Below are 19,296 nucleotides of genomic sequence, written 5' to 3' on the forward strand. Positions count from 1 at the left end.
TTGATCCCTGTGACGTTGGGTCTGTGCACATTGATGCGGTTAGCATTTCAGAGACAATGGCATCACCCGCTGGAGATAGAGACAACCGCGACCATCGTACACCACGACCAGTTACGTACTTGTCTCCTTTACTCTTGGCGATGCCGATGAGCTTCTCGATTCCTCCAGAGTCTCGCAAGGCCTTGGCGTTTTCCATATTTTTAGTAATGACTTCATGCAAAGCGCAGCAAATGGCAGTTACTGTCTCGTCAGAGATGGTTTTGCTTACTGTGCCGGTGCCGGTGCCGGTGCTACTGCTGCCTCCGGGAAGACGGTGAACAAGATCTCGCATGGCGTATTTGCCTTGGTGGAAATGGAAAGAGGAAGATAAAAAGAGGAGCACGATTAGACCACACTTGGAGTACCTTGGTTAGACCACACTTGGAGTACCTTGGTTAGACCACACTTGGAGTACCTTGGTTAGACCACACTTGGAGTACCTTGGTTAGACCACACTTGGAGTACCTTGGTTAGACCACACTTGGAGTACCGTGAACAGATCTGGACTCCATGACATATAAAGGATGTAGAGGCACTGGAGATGGTGCAAAACAGATTTACATGGATAATACCAGAACTGAGAGATTATACCTATCAAGAAAGATTGAACAGGCTGGGAGTCTTCTCTAGAGAAAAGAAAAGACTGGGGGGTGACCTGATCGTAGTCTTTAAAATTATGAAGGGGGTTGACAGGGTAGACATAGAGAAGGTGTTTTCACTTGTGGAGAGACCAAAACTAGGGGCCATAAATATAAGATAGTCACTATTAAATCCAATAGGGAATTCAGAGAGTGGTTAGAATGTGGAACTCACTACCACAAGGAGTAGTTGAGGAGACTAGCATAGATGCATTTAAGGGGAAGCTAGATAAACACATGGAGGAGAAAGGAATAGAAGGATATGCTGATAGAGTTAGATGAAGAGGGGTGGGAGGAGACTTGTGTGGAGCATAAACAACGGCATAGACCAGTTTAGCCGAATGTGCTGTTTCTGTGCTGTAAATTCCATGTCATTCAAGGGCAAGAACCAGAAGTGAGCTCCAGTCAGGAGCCCCGAGGGGGGATTACACATCAAGTCCTTGCCCAAAAATGTCACGAATCACAGTCTTCATGATGAGGCTGAGGAGCACATCCCTGCACTCAATGCAGTAGGGCCGAGGCCATTACCTTTAGTCAGGGCAGCATTGATCAGCCAGTCAGCCTTACAATCAATTTACTGTTCAAACACTTTGGGAATATTCTACTGCGTGAAATCCAATAACTCTCTGAGGGTCTCTCAATACAAGAAACACAAGTGTACCACACGCAAGAGGCCCTCTGTGACTGGCGAACAACAATCTCTGCAATTGCAGTTGAACTCTCTAACTATAAGGTGCAACAAGGCATTGAAGCTGCATTTGAAAACAAGAGCTTCAACATTTGCCTGGGGTTTAAAAACATTATTTCCCCCCCCTCCACTCTCACTAAGCAGTTAACACAGACGTCAGATTCAGTTACCAGCTTGTCTTGGGTTGCCAACTCAGGTTGGACCTATTCCTGAAGGTTTCATCACACGACCGTCTACCTCTAACTGCCCCACCTCCACGCTCCCGTCATTGGTCGCCCAACACGTCCATCCTCGCAGTGCACCGCTTTCCATGCCAATTGGAAAGCGAATAGACTCTTAATTACCCGATCGGTTGATACTTGACTGTCAGTCAAACAGCACTTTTTTTTAATGTCCCCATGATTTTTCTCCTGGGTTACATGTAGCAGTGTCCTGAGGATTAGTCTTTAATTCCTGGAGATTCCAGGACAATCCTCGAGGGTTGGCAACCCCTAGCTTGTCACAGTGACCCGACCCTGCCAATGATTTCCACAATCGCACACTGCAGTTACCCTATTCCGTGAATGGGCAACGCAGGACCCCGGAAATATATTAACACAAAGCTGAAGGACTCTCCTCCTCAAGCACCAGCCACTGCCAACAGCACGTAGGATACCCCCTACAAACACCTCATCACTCGCTCAGTCCAGTGATCGATTAATCCAAGAATAGAAGCTAGGGTGTCCAATAACAACAACTTGCATTTATATAGTGCCTTTATCATAGGAAAACATCCCAAGGCGCTTCACAGGAGCGTAATCAGACAAAAATTTGACACCGAGCCACATAAGGAGATATTAGGACGGGTGACCAAACGATTGGTCAAAGAGGTAGGTTTTAAGGAAGGTCTTACAGGAGGAGAGAGAGGTAGAGAGACGGAGAGGTTTAGGGAGAGAATTCCAGAACTCAGGACCTAGGCAGCTGAGGGCATGGCCGCCAAAGGTGGGGCGAAGGGAGCAGGGGACGCACAAGAGGTCAGAATTGTTGGAACGCAGAGATCTCGGTGGGTTGTAGGGCTGGAGGAGATTACAGAGATAGGGAGGGGCGAGGCCATGGAGGGATTTGAAAACAAGGATGTGAATTTTAAAATAGTATTCCTCGTCCCCAAACTCAGACAAGCTCCCTATAGTGTCGGTCTCCATATTAAAAAATGATATTGAGGCAACTAGCATAGATACATTTAAGGGGGAGCTAGATAAGTACATGAGGGAGAAAGAAAGAGAAGGATATCCTGATAGGGTTAGATGACGTAGGGAGGGAGGAGGCTCGTGTGGAGCATAAACACTGGCAAAGACCAGTTGGGCCGAATGGCCTGTTTCTGTGCTGTAAATTCTATGTAATTCTATGTAATAACGTGACATTTCCCCATTTCCCCCAAACAGCCGCCCCTTCGCCTCACTGAGTGAGATTGTGAAATTCGAACACAGAGAATAAACGAGCAAATGAGGTCATTGAATCACAAAGTCTGAGTGAAGAATTTAATCAAAAATGAGTACTCGTCTGTGATATTTTTCTGTCAATAACTATCTTTATTTTAGTTAACTGAAAGTGAAATTGAGACTGAAATGTCATTCAGCAGCCAATGGAGGGTTTCAAGATATCTATTAAAAAAAAAATGACAAATTGATTTGATCCTTGTGGGAAAACAATCAGCAAAACAATCAGTGTTAGAACACATGTAGTGTCCGGTAGACAAAACATTATGGAAAGTAACTCTGCGGCTCAGTTGGTAGCACTTTCCTCTGAGTCAGTAGGTCGTGGGTTCAAGTCCAACTCCAGAGTCTTGAGCACATAACCTCGGCTGATACCCCAGTGCCAGTACTGAGGGGGTGCTGCACTGTTGGAAGTGCTGTCTTTTGGATGAGATGTTAAACCCGTGCCCTGTCTGCCCTCTCAGGTGGATGTAAAAGATCTCATGGCACTAGTTCAAAGAAGAGCAGGGGAGTTCTTCCCAGTGTCCTGGCCAACATTTATCCCTCAACCAACATCACAAAAACACATTATCTGGTCACTGTCACATTTCTATTTGTGGGACCTTGCTGTGTGCAAATTGGCTGCCTCGCTTCCTACATTACAGCAGAGACTACACTTCGAAAGTACACTGGCTGTAAAGCGCCTTGGGACGTCCTAAGATAGTGAATGACACTATATAAATGCAAGTCTTTCTTTCTTTCACTTTTAACAGAAAAATATTTATCCCTCAACCAAAATCACCAAAACAGACTAACTGCCGCTTGTGGGACCTTGCTGTGAGCAAATTGGCTGCCGTGTCTGCCTACATAACAACAATAATTTCAAAAGTAATTAATTGGTTGTAAAGCACTTTGGAACATCCTGAGGACATGAATTGGACGATATAATTGCCAGCTCTTTCTTTCCCTATCCCTTTCAGCAAGCAGTAACAGAAACCACTTCAGCCAGAAATTCATCTGACAATATAACATGGAAATGCTAACAACCTGAAACTAGAGTAAGGGTCCAACAAACATTTAAAAAAAAATTAGTGCTGATCGTTGACAATGGGTCTTCACAGAACAATTTGAAGTGTAAGATTTCAGCCAAAGTGATTCCAGCTAACAACTGCAGTGAGTATTTGCAGCGAAGCCATTATTACAACAACTACAACTTGCATTTATATTTGACAAAATTTGACACCAAGCCACATAAGGAGATATTAGGACAGGTGACAAAACACCTGGTCAAAGAGGTAGGTTTTAAAGAGCGTCTTAAAGGAGGAGAGGGAGGTAGAGAGGCGGAGAGGTTTAGGGAGGGAATGCCAGAGCTTTGGGCCTAGGCAGCTGAAGGCACAGCCGCCAATGGTGGAGCGATGAAAATCGGGTATGCGCAAGAGGCCAGAATTGGAGGAACGCAGAGATCCCGGAGGGTTATAGGGCTGGAAGAGGTTATAGAGATAGGGAGTTGGGGGGGGGGGGGGAGGCCATGGAGGGATTTGAAAACAAGGATGAGAATAGTTGAGTCGTTTCTCATCCAGATTACAGATACGTCTCAGACCATCAACCCCGTTCTTTCAAATTACCACAGTACTTTTCTTTTAGTCATCTGCTACAGAAAGGGGCTTCTCCTTCCACCTACCAATGAGCTCCTTGTTTCTGACGTCCAAGGCCATATTTCGTAACGCAGTGGCGACAGCACACACCACACGGTCATTGTCTATTCGCAGCAGCTCCACTAGAATGGGCAAACCCTTCTCCTTGCGGACCGCAGCACGGATGTAAACGGACCACTGTGAACACAAAGAGCAACAGGCAGAACCGAAATTACACATTGGACAACAGGTGCTACTCAACCACTGAAGGCTTCCCACTAACATATACCAGTCACTCTGTAGTATTCTCAATAGAAAATGGTTGCTGTGGACCATTTTGGACCAAAGGCTGAACAGACTGGGGCTCTTTTCTGTAGAAAAGAGAAAGCTGAGGTGTGACCTAATAGAAGTCTTTAAAATTATGAAGAGGTTCAATAGGATAAACGTAGAGATGATGGGCGCCAAATTCTCCGACATCCAAGATGGCGTCCTGGATGCGCGCGCACGTTTCCTGCGTGACGTGCACCAGATGCCATCTTGGTATAGGAGTTAGCGCAGGCGCAGATAACGAACGCCGGAATCATGTAAAGTAGGGAGAAAATGGCTTCAAATCAGTGAGCAACGCTGATTTAAAGTGAACACCACCATTTTGGGACTTAATGCTCAACTCAACGCACAGTGTTAACCCCGACTATCTGAACGTGTCTGAGAGTGCCTGGAAGACCCCCCCACCGGCGCTATTTAAAGGGACCATGCAGGATTTACAGGTTACTGGCTGGATTATTGCCTCTGGCTGCCGAGGCATTTGTAACTGTTTTCGGAGGTCTCCTAGATTTCAATACCAGGACGCGGGGATATAGCCTAACATTTAGAGCCAGGACGTGCAGGAGTGAAGTTAGGAAATGCTTCTACACACAAAGGGTGGGAGAAGTTTGGAACGCTCTTCTGCAGACAGCAGTTGATGCTAGCTCAGTAGTGAATGTTAAATCCGAGATTGATAGATTTCTGTGAAACAAAGGTATTAAGGGATATGGGGCTAAGATGGGTCTATGGAGTTAGGTCACAGGACCACCATGATCTCATTGAATGGTGGAACAGGCTCGAGGGGCTAAATGCCACTGCCACTGCCACTTGCTGCCTCCTGTTATGCGCCACCTTCTCCTGCAAGAAAGCGGGACGTGTGTCTAGGTGATGTGCCTGTCATGGTTGAATAGCTGCCAGTGTGTGTGGCCTGTGAGTTGTGGATGGGCGGCTTGAAATAGTGGTAAGGTGAAAGGAAGCATCTGATTGGAAGAGTTGAGTACTGAGGGAAAGAGTTTGTTGGTATGTGGGGGATGTGGGGTGTAGAGAGGTGCAGTTGGTAGGAGATGGCACTTGACAGTTGACCTCACTCCCCTTGACCACTCATGTCAAAGTATTGAACTTCTTCCTGCACTGCATCCATGTTCATGATGTTGTGCGCCTGGAATTGACTTCATCCCCCGCTGCCTCCCACTGCCTTTTGGATATATGTCTGGAAGGCCTCTTGATCCCCCCCCCCACCCACCCACACCCCCCGCGGATATAGGATGTCCCTCCTTCTGTCCGCCTCTTGCACCCAAGGTCTCTAGTGCATCAGCAGAGAACCTTGGTGCATGCACTCTCACAGGCCTGGTACAAACTCAGATCGGCAGATTGGTGAGGTCTCGCGTGCAGATTGGAGGATGTGGGATTTAATAGTGCGCAACCTTTATTCAATGTTTTAACATAACTCATCAGTGTGTAAACAAAGGGATGGGATCTGCATCTCTGTCTTACATGTACGATGTCTGATCTCTGTTCAGACTTCATGCAGACAGTAGACTGTTATTTTCAGCAAATAACAGGTACCAGCTACCTTTAAGAGATTTCTAAGAAACATCCTCCCTTTAAGAGATGGAGCTCCCTCTGGTGCTGGAAAGGTCGAATTACATTCATTTCACATGCAAGACCTGGAATGGAATGCCGATTGCAGGTAAGTGCTCTCTTGGGACCAAACTTGCATCGCGCTAACATCGGCCAGAACGGACCCGTATCCAATCTTCCCCCAATGTTTCCACTTGTGGGGGAGACCAAAACTAGGGGCCATAAATACAAGATAGTCACTAATAAATCCAATAAGGAATTCCGGAGAAACGTCTTTACTCAGAGAGTGGTAGGAATGTGGAACAGGAATGAAGTAGTTGAGGCGAAAAGCAAAGATGCATTTAAGGGAAGCTCAATAAACACATGGGAGGGAAATGAATAGAAGGATATGTCGATAGGGTTAGATGAAGTAAACAGAGTGGGAGGAGGCACCGGTGGAGCCTGAACCCGGCCGAGTGGCTTGTTTCTGTGCTGTAAATTCTATGAACATATATATAAACATATATATAAACATATATATAAACATATACGGCATTACACTTTTACAATGTCTTCTTAAGTGAGGTATATAAGGAGTCCGACTGTCTTGGTTCTCTACGTATGTCTCTATACACAATAGAATGAGCATCGGGCAGGTTCTAGAAAGAGTGGGCCATCCATTCCACCAGATTCCTGCCCATGCGCCAACGAAGAAAACTTAGCCCGGTGTGTCTGTAATTGAGACTGATTAATGCTGGGACGTTGAAGTAGATGACGTATTGGCTAATGCACTACACAGAGCCACACAGATCAGATAGGTCCCAAGGTTTTAATATCTTTTGTTTAAAATCTTCATAAATGATCTGGAGCTAGGAGTCACAAGCACAATGGCTAAATTTACAGATGATACAAAGCTAATGAAGATGGCAAAGTCCAAAGCCAAACAAAATCAGCTAATGGAGGATTTGAATAGATAAGTGGCGAGTAAAATTCAATGGAGAAATGCAAAGTTTCACATAGGGACAAAAAAATCCAGGACGGGATTATTACTTAAATGGAAAGAAAATAATATGCATGGAAAATGAAAGAGGTCAGGGGGTCCTGATTGACCATAAATTGAAACTATCGCAACATTGCTCGGTGGCAGTGAGTAAAGCAAATCAGGTATTGGGATGTATTAAATGGTCAATATTGAGCCAAAATAGAGAGGTGATTCTGCCACTTTATAAATCATTGGTGAGATCGCACTTAGAATACTGTGTACAGTTCTGGTTGCCACAGCACAAAAAGGATGTTGCAGTTATTGAAAGGATACAGAAGAGTGCAACCAGAATGATTGAGGACGATTATGTAAATTGGGCATGTTCTCACTCGAAAAGAAAAGGTTGAGAGGTGATATGATCGCTGTTTTTAGGATTCTAAAGGGACTAGATGATGGAGACCATGCAAACTATTTCACCTTGTCGAGACGAGTAGAACCAGAGGTCATGGTCTGTGCTCGAAGGGGGTAAATCAAAAACTAATCTGCGGAAACATATTTCAGTGAGCGTGTGGTCAATCCATGGAACAGGCTCTCTGGGGATACGGTGGAATAAGATGGTGTTGATTCATTCAAATACAAATTAGATCGATTTCTTTCAGAAAACAACATTTTGGGATACGGTATATGAGTGATTTGAGACATGACATGTGGTAAGTGTAGCATGCTCGGGAGGAACAGGTGACTTTGGACCGATGGTTCCCAAAGCTCTCCACCAATGGGGGTTTTCCCCATCCCCATGTCTGGGTCTGTTGTAGACTAATTGATAAAGATTGATTGCTATGATTAGTCAACAACTCCATTATCGTTGTATCAGGCGAATACCAGGATGGTAAAAGGAGAACTAGGTGGACCTGGGTCCTTTTTAAAGCAAGACTCAAATTTAATCTTAGGAAAAAAAAAATTCAATCATTTAGTCACAAGCGCAGGCACTATCTTTATCTCAAGGGGCTGGATTACAATATTATGCTTCGGTTGCATACAGCCTTGGTCAGACCCCATCTGGAGTACTACATTCAGTTTTGGGCACCGCAGCTCCGAGAGGATATATTGACCTTGGAGGGGGTGCAGTGCAGATTCACCAGAATGATACCGGGGCTAAAAGGGTTAAATTATGAGGACAGGTTGAATAAACTTGGCTTGTAGTCACTCGAGTATAGAAGATTGAGGGACATTCTAATCGAGGTGGTTAAAATGTTAAATGATTTGATAGGGTAGGTACAGAAAAGATATTTCCTCTGATGGGGGAATCAAGAACGAGGGGACATAATCTTAAAATTAGAGCCAGGCCATTCAGCAGTGAAATCAGGAAGCACTTTTTCACACAAAGCTTAGTAGAAATCTGGAACTCTCTCCCCCCAAAAGTCTGTGGATGCTGGGGGTCAGTTGGAGCTTTCAAGAATGAGACTGGTAGATTTTCGTTGGATTAGGGTATCAAGAGATCATAGAAAGGCACAGAAGGAGGCCATTCGGCCCATCATGTCCGTGCAGGGCGAAAAAGAGCCAACTAGCTTAATCCCACTTTCCAGCACCTGATCCGTAGCCCTGTAGGTGACGGCACTTCAGGTGCACATCCAAATACTTTGTAAATGAGTTGAGGGTTTCTGCCTCTACCACCCTTTCAGGTAGTGAGTTCCAGACCCCCACCACCCTCTGGGTGAAAAAATTTCACATCAGCTCCCCTCTGATCCTTCTACCAATTACTTTAAATCTATGCCCCCTGGTCACTGACCCCTCTGCTAAGGGAAATAGCTCTCCCTATCCACTCTATCTAGTCCTGTCATAATTTTATATACTTCAATTAAATCTCTCCTCAGCCTCCTTTGTTCCAAAGAAAACAACCCCAGCCTATCCAATCTTTTCTCATAGCTAAAATTCTCCAGCTCTGGCAACATCCTTGTAAATCTCCTCTGTACCCTCTCTAGCGCAATCACATCTTTCCTGTAATGTGGTGACCAGAACTGTATGCAGTACTCAAGCTGTGGGCTAACCAATGTTTTATACAATTCAAGCATAACCTCCCTGCTCTTATATTCTATGCCTCAGCTAATAAAGGAAAGTATCAAAGTATCCCGTATGCCTTTTTAACCACGTTATCTACCCATCCTGCTACCTTCAGTGAAGGGATTCGCAAAATTTCACATGTTCCCCCCACCCCGAAGATTTATTGGAGTTATTAAAGAAACCCTGGTGTGACTGTTTTAAAAAATCCAGGGTCTCTCAAAATGGCTGCGGTCAGACACATGGTCGAGGACCGGCAGATTTGAAATTGCATTCTCTAACAACTTGGCAGGCTTCGTGTCTCAGACAGGTTTCCTTGCACAATGCAGGTGCATTCAAGCCCTGAGGCAAGCCATCAACATGGCCGGCCAACACATCAAAATTCAAGCAGGAAGTGATTGCAGGACAAAAGGTGAACCATCAAGGTACATTCGGAACAATGGTAAAGCAGTTATGGAACAGATCGATACAGGAACCGGCCATTATGTAAATGGGCCAGAAATGAGGTCCTTTGTCTTAAAGCAGTTATGGAACTCAGCAATACAGGAACCGGCCATTAATGTAAATGGGCCAGAGATGGAGTCCTTTGTCTTACGTTTCGTGCTTAAATCAAACAATGAAGCAAGCTGATGAGGTATGAAAAAAACCTGTTACCAAGAGGGTATAACTGGGCTTCCCGGTATCTCTCTCTCTCGCTTCTCTCTCTGCCTCTTGGCCCTGTCCTGTCTGCCTGTTAGCAGCTAAGAAGGAAGGCCATCCAAAAACCTCGCAACCACATGTCGACGGCAGCAGCAGGCACAGGGGCCAGGCCTTTTCATCTGTTTCACCGGTGAGCATTAATTTTCTGGCCGCCACAAGACGACCTAGTTAGGTATAAAGGTGGGGGTTAAAGGGGGATTGCTAAAATTGTGATTTTAGATTTTTCCCTTGATGTGTCCGTTTCTTCCAACCCGATAAGTGTAAGACTATTGTATCTATAGCGATTTCTTTATCTTCTGAATTATACTGTTTACCTTGTAGTTTTTAGTTTTCTTATTAATAAACATTGGTTTTCCTCGTACCAATCCACTGGTCTGTTAGTCTGTCTTTGTTACCGCCCGATAAGTCCTCAGCTCAGAATCAGGAAGGGGTAAGCGATTCGCAACCGCACAGCGGGCAGGGCAGCTCAGGAAAACATAACTGGCTGACCTATTATAAGCCCGAGAAACAGTAGTAATAAAACCCCTTACATCAGGGATCTGTGGACGTGCGCTCCAAGGTCCCATTGTTCCTCTACACCTCTCAGTATCCTCCCATTTATTGTGCACTCCTTTGCCTTGTTTGCCCTCCCCAAATGCATTACCACACATTTCTCTGGATTGAATTCCATTTGCCACTTTTCTGCTCACCTGACCAGTCCATTGATATCTTCCTGCAGTCTACTGCTTTCCTCCTCACTATAAACCACACGGCCAATTTTTGTATCATCTGCAAACTTCTTGATCAAGACCCCCACATTCAAGTCCAAATCATTAATATATACCACAAAAAGCAAGGGACCTAGTACTGAGCCCTGCAGAACCCCACTGGAAACAGCCTTCCAGTCGCAAAAACACCCGTCAACCATTGCCCTTTGCTTCCTGCCACTGAGCCAATTTTGGATCCAATTTGCCACTTTCCCTTGGATCCCATGGGCTTTTACTGTTTTGACCAATCTGCCATGTGGGACCTTGTCAAAAGCCTTACTAAAATCCACATACACTACATCAAACACGTAACCCTCATTGACCCTCCTTGTTACCTCCTCAAAAAATTCAATCAAATTAGTCATTCACAACCTTCCCTTAACAAATCCATGCTGACTGTCCTTGATTAACCCATGCCTTTCTATATGACGATTTATGCTGTCCCTCAGAATTGATTCCAATAATTTGCCCACCACCGAGGTTAGACTGACAGACCAAGTAATTATAGGCCAATCTCTTTCTCCCTTTTTTAACAACGGTACAATGTTAGCAGTCCCCCAATCCTCCGGCACCACGTCTGTATCCAGAAAATGATGGTCAGAGCCTCTGCTATTTCCTCTCTTGCTTCTCTTAACAGCCTGGGATACATTTCATCCGGGCCTGGCGATTTATCTAATTTCAAAGATGCTAAACCCTTAATACTTCCTCTCTCACTAAGTTTATCCCATCCAATATTTCACACTCCTCCTCCTTAACTACAATCTCTTTTGTGAAGACAGACACAAACTATTCATTAAGAACCATACCCACATCTTCCCCTCCACACATAGGTTACCTTTTTGGTCTCTAATAAACCCTGCTCTTTCCTTAGTTATCCTCTTGCTCTTTATGTATTTATAAAACATTTTTGGCTTTTCCTTAATTTTACTTGCCAGTATTTTTTATGCCCTCCCTTTACTTTCCTAATTTCCTTTTTAATTTCACCCCTGCACTTTCTATACTCCTCTACACTTTCTGCAGTATTGAGCTCTTGGTGTCTGACATAAGCTTCCCTTTTTTGTCTTAAATCAGCGTGTATGCTCCTTGTCATCCAGGAGGCTCTAGATTTGGCCATCCCACCCTTTTTCTTTGTGGGAACATGTTTACTCTGAACTCTTTGAATCTCCCCCTTGAATGCCTCCCACTGATTTACCTTCAAGTAGCTGTTTCCGGTCCACTTTTGCTAAATCACTTCTTAGCTTAGTAAAATTGGCCTTTCCCCAATTTAGAACTTTTACTCCTGTTCTATCTTTGTTCTTTTCCATAACTATGATAAATCTAACTGAATTATGATCACTACCACCAAAATGCTTTCCCACTGATACTCCTTCCACCTGCCCAGCTTTATTCCCTAAAACTAAATCCAGAACTGCCCCCCCTCTTGTTGGGCTTGTTACGTACTGGCTAAAAAATTCTTCTGAATGCAATTTAAGAATTCTGCTCCCTCTATGCCTTTTGCACTGATTGTATCCCAGTTACTATTAGGACGTTGTTGAAATCCCCTACTATTACTGCCCTATTGTTTTTGCACATCTCAGAAATTTGCCTACATATTTGCTGATCTATCTCCCTCTGACCGTTCGGGGGTCTATAATACATTCCCAGCAGTGTGATTGCTCCTTTTTGCTCTTTATGGAGCAAAGTTGGGTAAATGGAGTTGAGGTGCAGATTAGCCATAATAACTGAATGGCGGAACAGGCTTGAGGGGTTGAATGGCCTTCTCCTGTTCCTACCCCTAGTTCTCAGCCACGTGCTACTGTGCTGGGAAAAAATTTGGCATGAATGTGTTACTCAGCATTTTTTTCTCCTCTTCTTTTGGTGGCTTTGATTTTTTTCCCTCCCCTGTAGATGTTCCCGTGGCATTTCCCACAGCTAACGAGGCAGACAGATCATCTGTAACGATTCTGCTTGATTCAGTTGCTGTGAAGCTCAGACAAGCTGCTTGGGGCGAATCGCTGTGAGATTTTCACTCAGCCCTTGCTGGGATGTTCCGAGCTTCCTTGCAGCACCTTAATGGCATGAGTGAGATCAAACACTCACCATCTGTGTAACATCAGGCGCTAAAATTTGTTCTACCGCCACGCAGCACAATGCACCAGGCCTCCAGCATCCTGCCCACTCTCCGTATGCTTATTCTACAAAGCACCTTAGTACTTTTTGTTTTCACTAAAGGCGCTGTATAAATGGAAGTCGTTGTCGTCGTCACTGCATATCGTCATCGCTACTTAGTACTTAGTACGCGTGAGGTGATGTCATTGCGAAGTGCTCGTGTTCGGTAGAAGAAATGAAAGAACTTGCATTTCCACAGCACCTTTCACAACCTCAGGACGTCCCAAAGCGCTTTACAGCCAATGAAGTACTGTTGTAATGTAGGAAACGTGGCAGCCAATTTGTGCACAGCAAGGTCCCACAAACAGCAATGTGATAATGACCAGATAATCTGTTTTAGTGATGTTGGTTGAGGGATAAATATTGGCCAGGACATCGGGGAGAATTCCCTTGCTCTTCTTCAAATAGTGGCATGGGATCTTTTACATCCAGATAAGAGGGCAGACGAAGCCTCGATTCAATGTCTCATCCGAAAGACGGCACCTCTGACAGTGCAGCAGTCCCTCAGTACTGCACTGAAGTGTCAGCCTGGATTATGTGCTGAAGTCTCTGGAGTGGGATTTGAACTCACGACTTTCTGACTCAGGCGAGAGTGCTATAAACTGAGCCACGGTTGGCATTAGGGATGGGCAATAAATGCTGGCCGCACCAGTGTCGCCCACATCCCATGAACGAATAAAAAAAAAATCAGCTCACAGCGCCCGCTTTCATTTCCCAGGCAGAATTCTGCGGAGAGTTGCGCCGCACAGCGACACTGCAGCAGTCCGTCCTGACGTCATCTTATCTAGAATTCCCAGCAAGAAGAGAAGCTGGAGGAAGCAGTCTTTGCTTGGATAATCCAACGCTGGGTTTCAGCACATCACACAATAAATCATTCTGAATATTTTGGCAAAGAGTTGTGCTCGCGAGTAAAGTACTAAAACCATTGATATTCATAATTTTATGAATGCTAGTTGACCTCCACTGGCATTGCGCATTGAGTCAAGACTAAGTGTAGCCTTCAAGTGAAGCAGGGTTAGGGGGTGGGAGAACAATTGGACCAGGGTGCACAGACGTAATTCTGTCACCCCATTTTAAAATCATACATTCTGTCCATACTTTAATATTCCCATTATAAATTTCTATGTCCATGTTATAATGGAAATTGTCTATGTAAATTTGTCATGCTGTAATTGCACCTTCCCTCCAGTGGAGACACTGCAGTGCCACCAGTGGTGAGAAGATATAACTACTGTGTGACAAGTTTACGTAGGCAGTTTCCATTAGAAATACAGATATAGGAATTTATAAAGGAAATAGAAAAATAAGGGCAGAATGTATGACTTTAAAATGAGGACTGAATTACATCTGTGCACCCTGGTCTGCCCTTTAAAGCGCATTATGAAAAATAGTAGTAATTTCTTTGCGCTGAAAAGGCTTTAATTTATTAAACCACTGCAGCACACGCCAATTAATTATATTAAAAAATCAATAGACGTAGCACTGCAATAAGGCAATGTTTTATTGCGACATTATTTTTCATTGTTTCCCTTAATTTACACTAATTTAGCAGATTCTATTTTCATGGCATTGCGTTACTCATCCAAGTACCTACAACATTAGTCTATCTATCATCCAGAACTCTGTTAAATGCACCAACACTAAACATCCACTCCCACCACCACCGGCGTACTGTGGCTGCAGTTTGTACTAGCCACAGGATGCACTGCAACAAGTCACCAAGGCTTCTTTGGCAGCATCTCTAACACATAGAAGGACAAGGGCAGCAGGTGACAGGGAACATCATCACCTCTAGGTTCCCCTCCAAGTCACACACCGTCCCAACTTGGACCTATTTTGTAGTTCCTTCACCATCACTGGGTCAAACTCCTAACAGTAACGTGGAAGCACCTTCACCACATGGATTGCAGCGGTTCAAGCAGAAGGCTCGCCACCACCTTCTCAAGGGCAACTAGGGATGGGCAGTAAATGCTGGCCTTGCTAACGATGCCCACAGCCCGAGAATGGATTCAAAAAGATACTAAAGCACTGGGAATGCAAGCAGTGAAGCCTGCAATTTGAAGATTCTTACTGATGAGGAGAGACGGAGCTGTCTAATCCTTGAATGCCCATTGGCTGCACTGTGACAACAAAAGCTCGGAATCTCATGCAACCATGGACACCTGCTACGCAGAGGGACAAGTGTTGCCAGATGGGTGGGTGGATTGTCTCTCCCAGCACCATTCCCCAAGACTCTGTACACAACCACGTGTAGGTTAGAGGTCAGCCCTGAGATTAGCCCTGGTCAGAATTAATTTTGATGCTGGAGAGAATCCTGCTTTCCAAGTTCCTGGTGAATCATTAATGTGATATTGGCCCACATTACCCTGGGGACTTGTGCCGTTGTAATGGCGCATCTACGCTGTACGTGTTTTATGGTGCACAAGTCCCAGGAAATTATGGCGTGGCCTAAGTAATGGCGATATTGGATCAGCTGACCATTATACATCTCTCCTGATTTTCACTTCCATTGACTTCAATCGCCCAGAGTCAAAATAACCCCCAGGGAGTCAAGACCATGTGTAGTCTTCAGGTGAAGCAGGGATTGGCCTACTCCTGCTCCTATTTCTTATGTTCTTATGTTTGATGGTTGTGGTGAACTCCATCAGGGAGTACAGATGTAATTTAGTCCCCATTTAAGAGTCCAAAATTCTGTCTGAATTTTTATATGTCCATTGTAAATTCCTATGTCCACATTTCTAATGGAAACTGCCTATGTATACTTGTCACGTGGTAATTAACCTCTCCCACCACTGGTGGCACTCCATCATCCCCAGTGGCAAGAGGATGCAATTACAGTGTGACATGTTTACATAGGTAGTTTCCATTATGAGGAATTTATAATGCAAAATGTTGAGAGGGAGTGTACTATAGGTAGTTTTTCCTTCTTTGGATGCAAGCTAGGATTACTGTACAATGCTCAATATTCATTTTCTTTTTTAAATACATAGCTTGAAAACGTTATTCTGCAGCACTGAACACCAAGTTTTCTTTTGAGCGATGCTCTTACATGAAAGCCATACAATGGAATAACTTCAGGCTGTTCAAGGTAATTGGTTGGCCTTATTTTAAATCAGCCCCTGTGCAAGCAGTCCCTGGAGTCCTCCAGCAACCATCTAAACTAATTCTCAATGAACAGCGTCACTTCAAGGGAGCCCATGGTTGAAATATATAAAGAACATGTTAGATTCAATGCCGTAGCCTTATCGGCCTGTGTTTCTCAGCACTGTTGGGATTTAACACTCAGGAAATTCTGTGTGGACTTCTCTTATTGATATTCATATCCAGAGCAGTCATTGTAGCAGTTTAAGATAAAACTGCCTTCAATTACTTCAGTAGGTATTGACCCTAAAGTCCTTTCCATTAACCCTCCAGGTGAAAATCTTTTGGTTCCATTGATGTGTACATCACAATCACAACAGTGTGGATGTCACCCTGCAGTCTTGTCCATTTGATTTAGTCGATACCTTGAAGCCTGTAAATCAGATTCTGTCAAACCTCAAAGTAGGGGGTCTTGCTGATCTCTTTTTTTTTTAAATGGCCTACTTCAGGACTTGGATCTGTCCTCTCACCACATGTTGTAAGTTTATTTCTGGCAAACGTAGCATTCCTGGGATTTTCAGGGAATACTCCTAACGCATAACCGAAATTATGAATGGTTTTGATGGATAGGGAGAGACCGTTTCTACCAGCGGGAGGGTCGGGAACCAGAGGACACAGGTAATTGGCAAAAGAATCAGACGGGGAGATGAAGAGAAACTTTTTTCTACGCAGCGAGTTGTAATGATCTGGAATGCAGTGCCTGAAAGGGAGGTGGAAGCAGATTTAGTAGTAACTTTCAAAAAGGAATTGGATAAATAATTGAAGAGGCAAAAAGGAAAAAATTTGCAGGGCTACGGGGAAAGAGCAGGGGGGAGCGGGACTAATTGGATAGCTCTTTCAAAGAGCCAGCACAGGCACAATGGGCCGAATGGCCTCCTTCTGTGTCATATGATTCGATGAGAGGAGTCATTGGTGGATCCCCCTTTAGCACGTTCTATTGACACAGTGGCCTGGATTTTCCGCTGCCGGATGCCCACAGTCAGGAGTGAGGATCTGATTCTCCCAGGCCCAGGCCTGTGGAGGACAAATGTGGCAGTCCAATGGTTGAGCCGACACAAACCAGCAATCAAACCTGGGCCCTTAATCCGATCGAATTATCTTGGGCCTCCGTACGGCAGCGTCTTTATTGACTTGGCCAACAGGGGGAGCTCAGAACTTCCCTTTACATAGAAATGAAACAGGGCTTAAAATACCACTATCTTGACTCTCAGGCGTTCTTTGCCATACTGTGAATGTGGTGCAAATACCTGTCCCATATCAAACACCATATACACATCCAGTCAATGCCTCAAAACTGTAGCAACTTTCCCCGAGAGTCAACCAGTATATTCGACTCCCCCTTCAGTGATGCACTGACTAGAGGTGGGATGCAAACCAGAGGGGAATGAAGTCAATAATAAAAAAAACCTAGATTCTCCCAATAGTTCTCTTGGTAAATACAGTTCTAGCGTGGGACTACGGCATACAGAGGTCTCGGGCTTGATACCTGGGCTGCGTTGAGTTAGCTCATCTCAATCAGAGTCTTGGCAGTTGGCTTCATTGCCTATGGGAGAATAAAAGTCAGCGAGGGGCCCCTGTGATTGGCTGTTATTCCTGTTGAAGTGTGTGGATGAGTGTGAGTGTGACACTGGGTCAGGGTCAGCTGTGACAAATCCCATGGTCTAAAAGCCTGCTGATGACACTCACTGTCTAGGCCCACCCGTGACGAATGGCCGCTTGAGTGTCCATGAAACTTTGTTCCTGTAAAGAGTCGGTGCTTTCAGTGTCAGCCGTGGCTCAGTGGTTGGAATTCCCACCTCTGAGTCAGAAGATCGTGGGTTGATAGTCCCATTCCGGAGACTTGAGCACAAAATCCAGGCTGACACTCCCAGTGCAGTACTGAGGGAGTGCTGCACTGTTGGAGGTGCTGTCTTTCAGATGAGACGTTAAACTGAGGCCCCATCTGTCCTCTCAGCAAAAGATCCTGTGGCACTATTTTGAAGAAGAGCAGGAGCGTTCTCTACAGCGTCCTGGCCAATATTTATCCCTCAACCAACGTCACTAAAACAGATTATCTGGTCATTATCACATTGCTGTTTGTGGGATCTTGCTGTGTGCAAAATTGGCTGCCGTGGTGATGTTTGCAGGCTGGAGTATCAAATCCTCTTGATATAGAGGAACAAATGCACAAAGCAATAGAGAAGAAAAGGATAGCAGAGAATTTGAAGGACTTAAGGGACTGGTCAATATCTTTTTGTTTTTAAAATCATTACATTTTGATTGCTTCATTTAATAATTACTTTGCTCCCTTCCTCTTTAGTCGTCCTGTGTTTGGTACTATTCCCCAGTCGAGGTGTCACTTGATCAGCTCCAAGCCATTGGGAGGCATGTGACTGCCTGGATTATTTAGTGTCCGATTTTGCCTCGTTCCCTCCCCGTGCTTAGCCTCTGCTCAATGCCTCACTCTGGCCAAAACTGGGGACTCACCCAGGGAACATCTCTTGCTGTCTAAACCCTGTAAAAAGCAGGGGTGCGATAAGAATGGAGCATTTTCTAGAATGTGGATTTCAAGTTCAGTTTACGTAAACTGATGGAGGCAATTTCTTCACTTCAGATAAATATAACGAGTGAACCTTTTGGAAGAGGGAGAGACAACAGCACTTGAACACAGCAGAAACAAGACGGAGTTGAGAAAGTTTGATGGAGGGCAGATCAATCTCATTAGCTATGCCAGTAAGAGTTGAAAGTAAGTGCGCCCGCAGCGTGGCTCCTAATTTAGAGGGATCACAAATTCTGCTGGGCCTAAAGATTCTGCCGATACCAAAAGCCTCATTGCGGCTTGGTGCAAGCACAGTGTCCACCGACTTACCTTCCAGCTCCCTGCTGCCAGATTCTGTAGGGCTCCCGCCGCCCCCTCAAGGGTATCTGGATTCGAGCATTCGGACAAAAGTGTGAGGTAGGGTTTGACTATTGAGGGATGCCACAGGAGCTGGATACCCTTTGGTGGGTCTGTCGACTCTGGGAGAGGCCCAACACCGTCCCACTAGGAAAGGGAAACAAAGAGAAAAGAAAATAAAATCTCCATGTAAACACTCCAGTCAAATATTATGTCAACAAATTCATCATCCGGTGCAGAATGCTGGTGATCCCAACACACAGTGCCAGTAAATGGCAGAATACCGATTTGAACCCACAGGTTTACCAGGAGCTGAGCTTCCAGTTGTAGAATC

General features: G+C 44.8%; 1 protein-coding gene across 2 annotated transcripts in view; it reads right to left on the minus strand.

Annotated features, from left to right (window-relative positions):
- Positions 1–19,296, minus strand: part of LOC137335753 (catenin delta-2-like) — a 532,228-nt gene that overhangs the window by 50,225 nt on the left and 462,707 nt on the right. For both annotated transcript variants that reach the window (XM_068001100.1, XM_068001090.1), the window contains exons 14-16: positions 18,936–19,109; positions 4,498–4,648; positions 120–342 (exon numbers count right to left, since the gene is read on the minus strand). In XM_068001100.1, the coding sequence (XP_067857201.1) occupies positions 120–342; positions 4,498–4,648; positions 18,936–19,109 (548 nt within the window). The remainder of the gene's footprint in view (positions 1–119; positions 343–4,497; positions 4,649–18,935; positions 19,110–19,296) is intronic.

The sequence above is a fragment of the Heptranchias perlo genome, chromosome 2 (genome assembly GCF_035084215.1).
Source record: "Heptranchias perlo isolate sHepPer1 chromosome 2, sHepPer1.hap1, whole genome shotgun sequence".
In the NCBI taxonomy this organism is placed as follows: domain Eukaryota; kingdom Metazoa; phylum Chordata; class Chondrichthyes; order Hexanchiformes; family Hexanchidae; genus Heptranchias; species Heptranchias perlo.